The sequence below is a fragment of the Lepidochelys kempii genome, chromosome 1, assembly GCF_965140285.1.
Source record: "Lepidochelys kempii isolate rLepKem1 chromosome 1, rLepKem1.hap1, whole genome shotgun sequence".
In the NCBI taxonomy this organism is placed as follows: Eukaryota; Metazoa; Chordata; order Testudines; family Cheloniidae; genus Lepidochelys; species Lepidochelys kempii.
Window position 1 is genome coordinate 286,895,877 of NC_136380.1, and position 12,891 is coordinate 286,908,767.

At 36.2% G+C, this 12,891-nt stretch overlaps 1 protein-coding gene across 5 annotated transcripts in view; it reads right to left on the reverse strand.

Moving 5' to 3' along the window:
• Positions 1-1,852: 1,852 nt before the first annotated feature.
• CNOT2 (CCR4-NOT transcription complex subunit 2) overlaps positions 1,853-12,891 on the reverse strand; it is a 151,353-nt gene continuing 140,314 nt past the window's right edge. For 2 of the 5 annotated variants that reach the window (XM_073327793.2, XM_073327791.2), the window contains 3 exons: positions 10,487-10,631; positions 9,540-9,696; positions 2,898-2,983 (listed from right to left, as the gene is read on the reverse strand). In XM_073327793.2, coding sequence (XP_073183894.1) covers positions 9,580-9,696; positions 10,487-10,631 — 262 coding nt within the window. In that variant the 3' untranslated portion in view covers positions 2,898-2,983; positions 9,540-9,579. Of the gene's footprint in view, positions 2,984-9,539; positions 9,697-10,486; positions 10,632-12,891 lie in introns of all 5 variants that reach the window. The other 3 variants (XM_073327795.1, XM_073327792.1, XM_073327794.2) reach the window with 2 other exon arrangements.

Consider the following 12,891-nt stretch of genomic DNA (forward strand, 5'->3'; position numbering starts at 1 on the left):
GTAGCCTGAATCCTGTGAGCCCGAGTCAGCTGACCCAGGCCAGCCATGGCTGTGCCGCGGGTCTTTTATTGAAATACAGATATAACCATAGTATCCTAATTCAATTCAGTTACCAAAATATGCTGATTTAAAATCTTTTCAGTAAGGGTATTGTGTGTGTGTGTTTGTTTTTTAAAAAGAGTTCTGCTTTTTATTAAGGAGACCTGTAATTGTTCATGGAGTACTTCAAGTTTTATATCTTTTGTTTTGTATTCAAAGCTCCTTCTCCTGCTTTGGCACAACATGATACAAAACTAAAATAACCCAGGAGTTACAAGTCTTTGTACCCCCTTATTTAATCACCAAGAAGCAGGATAAATGAGCCACATCATTTATTCCCTTGGAAAGTATAAGTCATCAGCTCCTGCACCGACACTTGTGCATTGTATTTTATATTAATTTTAAGTACATCAAGCTTCTGAATTAGTGAAACTGAATGCAAAGTCTTTACAAAAGTCACCGTTTGGAAGATGCGGTTACGTTCCCAATTCCAGATTAATGATAGATTTTTAAAAGGTCATCACATACTTTGCAGCATGTAAGATTTTGTTTTGTTAATTTCACTAACTGTCTTGCTCCTTACTCTACCTTTGTTCATTTCACCAAGACTGATACTGTGCAGGAAAAAATATATTAGACCACAAATAATCACATCTAAATGAAAGTTAATGTATTCTTAAGGTACTTTTTAAAACCTAAATCTTGAAGTCCAAGCAGGCCTTTTAAAATTAGAAATATTTACCATGAGTATTAAACTGTTGTACTGAAAAAATCACATCATCCCTCCGTTTATAGTTTTTGTTTCTTAATAGTTAAATGTTTGATTCTTTTCTGAGCTAGGGAAAAATCATAGGCAACTTTTTTCATCAGTGTTTGTAACCATTTAAATTATGACCATCACTTTCCTTTCAGATTGAGAAAGTTGTTTGCTTTAAATAATAAAAAGATGATATATAAGTAGTTTTATATTTTTATGTCTCTCTTATCCCAAAATACATATAAAAATGTAGAATTTAAAGTTGCTATACACCTGATACAGAAACACAGCAATGTCATTATTGGTCAATTTCCAAACATTATATGATAAATGCCAACAAATTGTTTTGTACTACATAGAAAAATAGGTTAAAAACTAAAATAAAAAAAAATCAAGATTCACTGACATTGTTTTGCTGTCTTTTCTTGCTTTGGTAACCGCAGGTTTTTTAAAACATAGTTTGCATCATCAGATGTAATATAGTTCACAAGTCGTTGAATGTAAAATAACTGTCACATTAAAATAAGGGACACACACTACCCAGGTTGTTGTTTTTTTCCTTTAGTCTAGAGAACAGTTACAGTACTTTCCAGAAATGGTGTATTCAGGTTTTGTTTATTGAGGTCTGAGCCTCAGGAAGTCATATGCATCAAATGAAACATACTTCTCTGTTTGAAGTGGTAAAATATCAGCTTGGAAGTAAAGCTGTGACGAGTTAGGATATTTTAATTCTAAACCAACAAACCCATCACAAAAAGAAAAGTATTTTAATATGAACCTTTCTATCATTTCAAATGTTACCCAACCCCATTTGTAAAAAATAATTTTCTATTTTGTATTAGTTTGTTTAATGTGAAAACAAGATTGACCATAATTTTTGGCCTACTGAGGAAAGGTATATAATCTCTTAAATTATTTGTCAGCAGCTAAAAGACTCTTCAATGTAAGTGTCTTAACCACTGTACAGCTTGATATTTTTAATACTTCAACAGTTATTTTCATTTTTCATTGTTGAAGAAATGATTTCACAATTTCAAATCAAAGTCAACACTGCAGTGAGGAGAGCTTTTCTACTTTATTACAAAGAGAAGAAGCCTTTATGTGGTCAGAAAATACAAGATTGATTTTTTTTTTCTCTTCCTATGAAACGCTGCTGTTCAAACAGCCAGAGTGAATTGTCTCAGTTCACTTCTTTAAGTCCCATCACATTCACTTGGGTATGGATGTCCTTGGCTGCTGAAAATCTGGCCCTTTAGTGCACAGGGCGACAAAGCAGTCCCCTGACCAGCAGTTCCAGAATGTCCCGTTTTCATATATTGCATCCATGCACACCTCCTAAAAATGAGGTACAGCAGGGCAAACATTTTCCAAAATAGATGTCATATATATAATATATACACATTCGTACATACATACCTTTATTCATGTGATGTCCAAAAATTTAAAAAAAATGTACACATTTATTACAAAATTGTAACAAAGACTGGACAGTGTTTTGCTCATTCTGGAAAGATGAAGCTCAGTAATACACAACCCTGGAAACTAACCAGAGGTTGTGGCAATATCTTTCTTCTAAACAGTCAGATATTCTTGCATTAAGCTTGGCGAAAACTGCCTTTCAAAACATAAGGGGAAGTAAAATGAAGGAAGCAGACCTTGCTCATCTTTCCAAATGAAATACGAGAAGGATCTTCACATAAAAATGCACAAACATTTTTTATTACCAATAGTGCTACAATGAACAATGCAAATTGTCTAATTTTGTCTTTTTGCTTTTTTTTTTTTTTTACATTTTGGAAACTAAGTGGTAAACTTTTGACAGTGTATTCGCTTGTCTTTAGACCCAAGCTTGTCTGCTGGCAAAAAATAAAATAAAACAAAAACAAATTCAGACCCTGCTCAAACTAAAGAAAAACAAATTACAAATTTAGTTGTTGGGCAGCACATAATTAGTAAGGCAGGACCTCAAATGGTGACCCTTTGCATGAGCCAATTGCCAGATCCTCAAGGAATTAAAACCAGGATGCCTGAGCCACATCAGTTCTGCAGTTATTTTGAGTATTGTGCTGAGACAGCCATACCCCAAGAAAAGGGAAGTCTTTAGAAGGCTTGCTGAGCAGGGTTGTAGTTGAAGGTTGATGGCAGATGAGGCCTTTCTTCTAATTTGTCATATTCCAGATGGAACTCCTACAATTAAAACAAAAAGGATTATTTAATTGTTGATATTTCCCTTACATATGTAAATGTCTGTATCCATGACAAGCAACTTCTTCTCTTTAAGTAAAATGATGCTTTTAGAAATAGCTGGATTTAACTCCTATTTTATAAATGAGGCCAAAAAACCCAAAGATTCTTTTGTGATCATAGTTCATTATTTTAAAAAAATCAATATAATACAGTGCAGTGTCTGCAATAGCACCATCTTACCCGTTTTTTTAAATGCTAAGTTAGCTTCAGAAACCTAGTTGTGAGCACTTAAACTATTAAACAGACAGACAAGATACAAATGTGCAGGTAAGTCATTAACTAAACTTTTACTAAACCTATTTTTCAGCAATTCAAAAGATCTTTTCGAAGATTTACTTTAGATGCCACAACACTGAGTTTCGAGGTATTTTGTGGCATATCACCATGCCAACTGTTAGTGGAAGACAAATTAGTCAGAAATACCATGAGGCCAGGTTTCTTCTTCATGATATGAAATGCAAGAAGAACAAACAACTATGTAAGGAGATTTAAATCTACTTAAGAATCACAGATGTAACAAAGCATTCCACTACCTTTTATACCTAGGTGAAGTGTTAAAGTTCTGGTGTATCCATCTTTCCTTTCGGTTTGCTGAGGCATAGATATAAGCCCTTTATTACTACTCTACACTTCAATAGGGGCTTTCATCTAAAGACCTCAAAGCACTTTATAAACCATTATACTGAATATTAATATGCTCAGCCAGTGTATGAGGCTCTTACAGCTACTAATTCATAAATGCACAGTTTCTCTCTCATTTATACAATCCCTTGCACTATGTGGGCATTTGATTTGCTTAGTAATTATAAAAATATTCCAGCCACTCAAGTATGTGAATATATTCTGAATAGCTAGCAACCATTATGAATCAGATTGCTAGGATACCTACCATTTAAATACCGCTTGACAACTCTGCTATGAATATGCAGTGCTCTGCTTTTATTACAATTCCACTGCATGATCTTGAATTGTGATCACCAATTTGTGTACTCACATCGGCATCTTCAGCATAGAACTTGGATATACGCAAAAATATTCATAAAACTGGGCCTTAAAAAAAATCATTTTTTAACTTTTTAGTAGTTTGACAGCTCCCGAAGCCCCTTTCATTGAATTTTCATTCAAAAAGTGAATGTTTAATTGAAAATTTAGTACAGTACTTTAAGGATACTTTCTGTTAACTCAGGAATAATCATCCCAGGCTAAATAACATTTGCCTTCAGCTTTAATTTATTGAGCTTACTATCTCAAACAACAAACCTCCTATAGATTCTAAACTTATCTGGGTAGGGACTATGTCAACTCTTACTGAGGAACACACTCAAAGCATTGAAAAAATTAATAATAAAGCCTCACAACACCCTTGGCGGTAGTTAAATATAGTATTATTTCTATTACAGATGGGTAAGATGAATTAGAGAACAAATCAATGCACGAGTTGGGATTAGAGTTCAGGAGTTCTGAGTCCCAGGCCTCTGATCTTTAAGGGGAAACAACGTTTTTATGGCACAGAGAAAAAAATTCACCATGGTAACGAGGGAATTTAGAGAATCATACTGAGAATTAATTGAATCTACATCCCCCAAATAAAGATCTCCACAAACCTTGAGAATCCCAGCAGCATCTACAAGGCCAGGGCCATGTGCATGAAAGCTGTCTCCCCCTACTGCGGCTCTGGCCCCAACATTCATCCCATCCTCCACCCCAGCTTCCTGGCTGAGACAGCTCCTGGGGACCCTGAGGTGGAAATTAGTTAATATAGCATGCCACTGTATTAATGTTGGGGGGTAAATTCCACCCCATGCACATCCATGGATAGAGTGGGGTAATGCACAGGCACATAAGCTCTCTTTTGGGGGGGGGGGGGGCGGAAAGGAGGGGGCAAGGGATACCAGTGTGTGGAAAAAGCTTCCACACATGGTTCTTGGGGGTATAAATTAAGGTAAAAGTCTTTAACTCTGTAATTCTCCTGTCTTTCACTTTGAAATAAGAAAAATGTCCCTCAAATTACCTTCTCTCCAACCTTCCAGTTCATGATTCTCAGAGTATGTTCTGCAGATGACCAGTATAGGCTCTGCAGATCATTACCAGTCTATGGATCACAGTTGGGGAATTGCTACTTTAACAAAACTTGTTAAGCAAGAAAACAGGTAAATGCTAAGATCAGTTACTTCAAACCCTCACATATTCTGGAGTGCATTCAAGACTACATGTAGAGAACAGCCACTTGAATTAATGTGTGGAGTCTAAAGGAAGGAATCTTACTGGCTCATGAGGGTTCCTTTAGAACCATATGGATTGAGATTTGTAACTGACAGTTTTTTTAGTAAATATTAACACCTACAGGATGCAAGTTTTGTAAGCATTAAAACAGTGTTTGTCAGTCATTTTATTGCTGCTTCAGGTATGCTGAAGTATTAAAAGATCCCACATTCAGAGTGTGTAATTACACTTAAAAGTTATTATATTTAACAATATAGGGGAAAATAATTCACTGACCAAATATTTTTGAAAACCAAAAAGTAGTGTATTTATTGCACATAGAAAAATACTTTCATACATGTTATTTTACGTTTCACTTTAGTTAGTAGTGGGCATCATAGATTTGGATCTGAACAATAGCATTGATCATTTTTGTATTTATTAGATACAAAGAAATGGAAAAAACTCCAGCTCTCTATTAAGCAAACACTGATTAAATTAATTGCTTTTATTTTTCATATGGAAACAATGATTTTTTTAAATACCTTGAATTAACCAAGAATAGGGATTCCATACTTTGGGGGGAAAATCCCACAAAGCATATCCAATGCTAAAGAAATTTTCTGTGCAGTGAATCTTATTTTTCATATGTCATTCTGATTACAGTCACGAAGAGTGAGTTATGTCACAGCAATCAATGTATTTATACAAAATATTTAGTAGGTGTGAACACCAAATATGGAAGAGAATTGTTTAAAGAGAATTAATGGAATAAGAGAGCAAAGGCAAATGTAGGCTAAACAGGCTAAATGTAGGGAAAATGATGAAGTCTACTGGACTGTGAATCAGTCTTCTATGGGAAACAGTGGAAGCCCCATTACTAGACATAGTTTTCAATTAGACTGGGAACAATACTTGCATTAGCTACAAAAGGGACACAAAAGACCCAAATAGAAATTAGGAACAAGAACCTACTACTCTATAGCATGTCTTTGTCATTAAATGTTGTTCTATTAATAATTTAAAAAATATTTAAATATTGACCTTAAATATTTGAAAGGATATTTAGTATAGGCAGCATCCCTTTTCTAAGAAAAAGAATGTGTTTTCTGATGTCTACATTTCTCTACCATAAAGAATTCAAGCTTCTAGGAAGGAAAAATAAAGCCAGGGTTTTAATTTGGTTTCTTAACAGGGATCAACTTTCCTCATTTTTGAAGAGAGAAATTATAAAATTTTAGTTAAGAGAATTTTCTTTTAGTAATGTGTAATCATTGGTGGCATCGCTTGGCCTCATTGTTTCCACTTTTCTTTCTCTTGTTATTGGGCCTTTCAGCATCACCTCAGCAGCTTCAACAGAGGAAGCTATCCAGTTGAGTATTCTCTTGCTTTACCTGCTCAGTATAAAATCAAAATTTCTCTAACCATGTTGTGCTTTCTACATGGAATAGGATGAAAAGCGATAAGCATATCATAGTTGTGATCAACATTTCCTTAATATTTCTGTTTACGGTGAATAGGAAATAAAATTCTTCAATATTCGAGTTCTTGAGCTATTTATCTAAATGTCTATGGATAATTCATTTAATTTGAATTTCAAAACAATCTAGGAAGCTGTCTCAATGCTTATTCAATTTTCACTCATTTCCTTTTTCAGTCTGTTACCAAAGGTGAATGTAAAGTAAAACTCATTCTTTATTAAATTAATGTTATTTGCTATTTCACTGAGTAGGATTATGTATAATCTATTTTATTAGATTGTTAAAACCAGCCTAGGATGTTGTCACAGAGTTTTATTAAATTGCAAGTATAGTCTATATTTTTTAAAAAACAGTCTGGTACTTTTGGTAATATCATCCAAAGAATGCACATATACATTACAACAAGAGAAAAGATTTATAAAGTATCTAGAAAAATAATTTATTTAAAGTACAGATGTAAATGATGGTAATTTATTGCAGATAATTCTAACCTGACTGCAGTAAAGCAACATCCATGGACCAATTAAGTAGCAGTTATTAATATGCTCTTCTGGCAAACTGATATTCTCAATATTCGGTAATAATGTATCTGTTACAGTAAAACAAAGTACAAGGAAAATATCTTTTAAAAATGTCTCCATGTGGTTGTAATTGATCAGGATACGTTCTCCACGGTATCTGATATTTGTACGTCCCTGGAATTTAAATTTTTCTAATGGGATTTAGAAGTGTAGTCACTTAGACAACTAACCCTTCATATTACAAACAGCATTTAAATTTAATCATGTCCTTATTATCCTAAAACTCTTGGGAAATTTTGACTCAAAAGGTTAATATTAGAGATAGCATTTTTACTACACAGACTTAAGGCCATATACTTGCCCTCCATCTGTGCCTGAAATTCCCACTGGTCTCAGATGAGTTTTACACATAGTAACAGCTAGCCTAGTAGTTATTTTTCCATTGCTCAAAAAAGCAATTTTTCCCCATAGTCCTCCATAACTCCCCTTCAACCAATATTCAGCTTTCCTGGTATATTTTGCTCCAAACTAACAAGAAATCAATAAGTTGTTAAGATGCTACCGCTTGCATGTTCCTTGGATCCTGAATTCTAAAAAAGGTATAAAAGCTCTCCCTCTTTCCCTAACTAGATGTCAGGTCCTCTGTAATATTGGACAATTATTGTCAATTTGTGAAGTTGAAGGAGGCAGGAAAAGCTGTATGGATCTGCAGAGACAATATATTTGGGAGAGCAACAGCTATTGGTAAAAGTAATCTTTCTTCATTGACACTGCTGTAGATTACCTATCCCCGAAAGAAGGACGAGGAGTACACTAGTCAAAAAGACTGAAGTTCTGCTCTCCTGAATACAGCATCCAATTTACATTTTCAAAGAGAATACTGCTTTCTAAAAGTAGGAATAATCAAGCTACAAGTAGCAACTTTACAATTTCTACTACAGGCATATAGTGAATAGCAGCTATGCAGGCTGCTATCTCTGTGGCAGAGTGGACACTTATTCTTTCTGGTACAGCAATTCAAGTAAGCTCATAGGATGTTTGAATACATAACATGATCCATTCATACAGACTCGGAACTGAAAGGGTTTGGCCTTCACTCTTCGTCAAAAGTGAGAAACAACCTTGTAGATTTCCAATAGGGCCTTTTCCCCCTATTAAGATAATACCTCTCAGAATGTCTCAGGCATGTAAGATAGCATTACTGACAGCATATCTAAGACTAAGAAAAAAAACTGATAAAGAAATCAACCAATTCAGTTAAAAATCCAAGTTCATCTAGGCCAATTTTGTTTAAGGCCCTACAATTATCTTCCCCTTATGAAAAATTTTATAAGGCAGCTTTGCCATTAAGACCTGAAGTGTGTAAATGCTCATGTGTTAGCCAGTCAAAAAAAACAACAAAACAAAACCTAACTACAGATGCAAAAAGTAACATATCAAGAAGTTAAAAAAAGATTCCATAAACTTTGTGAGAACTAGATGTTCTCACATTCACCAGACTAGTAAGAAGCCATTTTATTGAGGGATTTGAAAATAATGGATACTCCTGCACATTAATATGGTAGTATATATAATAGGTCATCTCTGACTATCTGTAGATGAAGACAAACCTGAGTCCACTGTGTTAACAGAAAATTCAAGGTAACTGCTACACGGGGGGAAATGGAACTACTCCCTTTAGACTCTGGTTAAACATGAAAATACTTTCACCTACAGGCATATAACTGCTTAGAAGAATATTTGCATGATTCCAAACAGCAGAGATGTGATTTACACAGAAAAGTGCAATGACTCACCAAACAATCAATCCTGCAATTAGGCTTTCAGGTTAAGGGAATCTCAAGTTGGATGAAATATTTGCCCTCTTTCTTGACATAAAGGATCTGAGAATAGGTTATAGGGAAGAGTAACGGGTAGATTCTTGAAAAGGGCTAATATCCAAGAACCATGTCTGCTGAGCTAAAGATATCAAGATCACTCTGGCCCTGACCTATCAACTTTGAAATAACAGAGGAAATGGGAGAAAGGCATATATATTCCCCTTTCCTCGATGCATAAGAAATGTGGAACTTCAAACAAACATCTATTCTGCAGCAGATCAGACATTTAAATTCCAACGCTGCAAACCCATGCCATATTCAGATGGCCCTATAATGACAAAATAAAACTTTTCAGTGAATTCTCAAGGGACCACTTGATCCAATAAATTGTACTGTATGTAGTGTAAGGATCTTGGGTGGTTTTTTTGTGTGTGTATTAAACTCATGCCAGAGGTAGCGCTGAAGACATCACCTTGTTCTGAATGCATCATTCCATAAAAGCACTTAGCATCTCATAACAACAATGGAAGTCTGTTCTTCCCTTGGTGTTCAAGGAAACATATTGCCATAGTATTGCACATGAGAATCTTCGCTGCTTCCTCTGGAATTGGACAGTTGATAGTCAAATTCTAGTGAGGAAAAAAACTCCTATAAAAAGATCTTAAAATTATGCTAAGGAAACTACTAACACACTGATAACTAAATTTTTGAAGAAAAATAAAATTCTGTAAAATCTTGACATTGATCCTGTACACAGTGAGGCTGGATTTTGAGACTGCACTGTCTGCCAAAGAGGAACAAAGCAAGATGAATAGAAGTAGGGATATTGTTTGTGTTGAACACCACCCTATGGCCAAGAACCCTAGTCCTGAGGAGCTTTGGCTTATGCCCCAAAATACTTCCTAATATGAAAGGATTCCGTGATTCAAGTGATAAAGCATGAATCTCCTACAATGCACATCTGTGGAGGGAATACCATGAAGGAGAAATGGTTTAATTTGAAAATAAAAAGTTTGTGTTCTGTTTTTAATGTTCTAAAACAAAGTACAGTATTTGCATGCCCAACTTCTAAATGGCAAGAAGTAATTACTCCATAGTTCAGTAATCAGAACAAAGCAATTGGATTTTAACTAGAACTATTGGAAAATGATATTCTGCATTTTTCTCTCTCTTCAAGAGAGTGAGAGGACAGTTCCTCCCCCACCCCGTAATGAACCAGTATTTTTAGGAAATCCTTATTCCCTCCTACATCTGAACTAAAGTCACAAAGCCAGCGTGTGGGGTACAGAATGAATATTTTATACATACATACATACACACACACCCACCCACTCCATAAAAAAAGGGGATTTTTAAAAAAGATTTTTAAAAATACATGGTTGATAAATTTAAAAATCTGCACAGTGGAAGAAAAAATACCTTAGCTACTTTCCTCCAGTTAAGACAGTCAAAGAAGTAATATGTTCCCCTCTCATATGTATTGGTTTTCATTGTTGGCTCCATGCCTGGTGCCCTGGTGATCCATACTCGTTCTTCTTTGTGGTATCTCCAATCGCGGTTAAATCTTTCATTTTCAGTCGTGAGGAAAAAGAATTTTTGATGTTAGTTGCTTTGATTTCAGAATACAAAAAACACACCCTTTCAAGCAGACATTGGTTTACACTATTAAAAAAACCACAACTCTTAAGACATAAAATCAAGCCAATAAAACACCTACTTATCTGCTCCATATAACCATTTATTAAATACAGTCCCAATGGTAGGACCAAAATCTTGGCCATCCTCTGTAAGAAGCTGGCCTATCCCAGCAACAAACCATTTTCAGAATGTTTATTGTCCTCCATTTTGTTGTTTTGTTTTCAGATGGTTACGTAAGAATGGCCATACTGGGTCAGACCAATGGGTCTATCTAGCCCAGTATCCTGTCTTCCGACAGTGGTCAATGCCAGATGCTTCAGAGGGAGTGAACAGAACAGGGCAATTATAGAGTGATCCATTCCCTGTCATTCAGTCCCAGCATCTGGCAGTCAGAGATTACGGACACCCAGAGCACGGGGTTGTACATCTGACCATCTTAGCTGTTGGTCATTGATGGACCTATCCTCCATGAACTTATCCTATTGTTTTTTGAACCCAGTTCTACTTTTGGCCTTCACAACATCCCCTGGCAACGAGTTCCACAGGCTGACTATGCACTGTGTGAAGAAGTACTTTCTTTTATTTGCTTTAAACCTGCTGCCCATTAATTTCATTGGGTGACCCCTGGTTCTTGTATTATGTGAAGGGGTAAATAACACTTCCCTATTCACTTTCTCCACACCATTAATTTTAACAACTGTTGGAATTTATGTAGCATTTTTTGTCTCCAGGGTGCTTTAAAAGCAACACAAAACCCATATGAGGCAGGTGCATTTTATTACACATGGAGAGACTATAGAAAGAAACCAGTACTAGAGTAAGTATTAGAATTCAGAAGCTTACAGCCCTGTGCACAGACCATGCCTCTATTTTTAGGGGTTAAAAAAAGCTTTCCTAGCTTTTAGAAGTAAACTAGAAAGCAGAATTTTAGATTTACTAAAGAAAGAAACAGGAGTACTTGTGGCACCTTTGAGACTAACAAATTTATTTGAGCATAAGCTTTCATGGGCTAAAACCCACTTCATCGGATGCATGCAGTGGAAAATACAGTAGACAGACAGACAGGAAACAATGGGTGTTATCAAACACATTATAACGAGAGTCATCAGTTAAGGTGAGCTATTACCAGCAGGAGAGGGAAAAAAGCCTTTTGTAGTGATAATCAAGGTGGGCCATTTCCAGCAGTTGACAAGAACGTGTGAGGAACAGTAGGGGGGAAAAATAAACATGGAGAAATAGTTTTACTTTGTGTAATGACACATCCACGCCCAGTCTTTATTCAAGCCTAATTTAATGGTGTCCAGTTTGAAAATTAATTCCAATTCAGCAGTCTCTCGTTGGAGTCTGTTTTTGAAGTTTTTTTGTTGTAATATTGCTACTTTTAGGTCTGTAATTGAGTGACCAGGGAGAGCGAATTGTTCTCCGACTGGTTTTTGAATGTTATAATTCTTGGCGTCTGATTTGTGTCCACTTATTCTTTTACCTGACCAGGGGTATTCTATCTGCTACCCAAGATCCATAAACCTGGAAATTCTGGACACCCCATCATCTCAGGCATTGGCATCCTGACAGCAGGATTGTCTGGCTATGCAGACTCCCTCCTCAGGCCCGATGCTACCCGTACTCCTAGCTATCTTTGAGACACCACTGACTTCCTGAGGAAACCGCAATCCATCGGTTGATCTTCCTGAAAACACCTTCCTGGCCACTATGGATGTAGAAGCCCTCTACACCAACATTCCACACAAAGATGGACTACAAGCCGTCAGGAACAGTATCCCCGAAAATGTCATGGCAAACCTGGTGGCTGAACTTTGTCCTCACCCATAACTATTTCACATTTGGGGACAATGTATACCTTCAAATCAGTGGCACTGCTATGGGTACCCGCATGGCCCCACAATATGCCAACATTTTTATGGCTGACTTAGAACAATGCTTCCTCAGCTCTTGTGCCCTAATGCCCCTACTCTACTTGCGCTACATTGATGACATAGAATCATAGAATATCAGGGTTGGAAGGGACCTCAGAAGGTCATCTAGTCCAACCCCCTGCTCAAAGCAGGACCAATCCCCAATTTTTGCCCCAGATCCCAAATGGCCCCTTCAAGGATTGAACTCACAACCCTGGGTTTAGCAGGCAATGCTCAACCCACTGAGCTATCCCTCCCCCTGGACCCATGGAA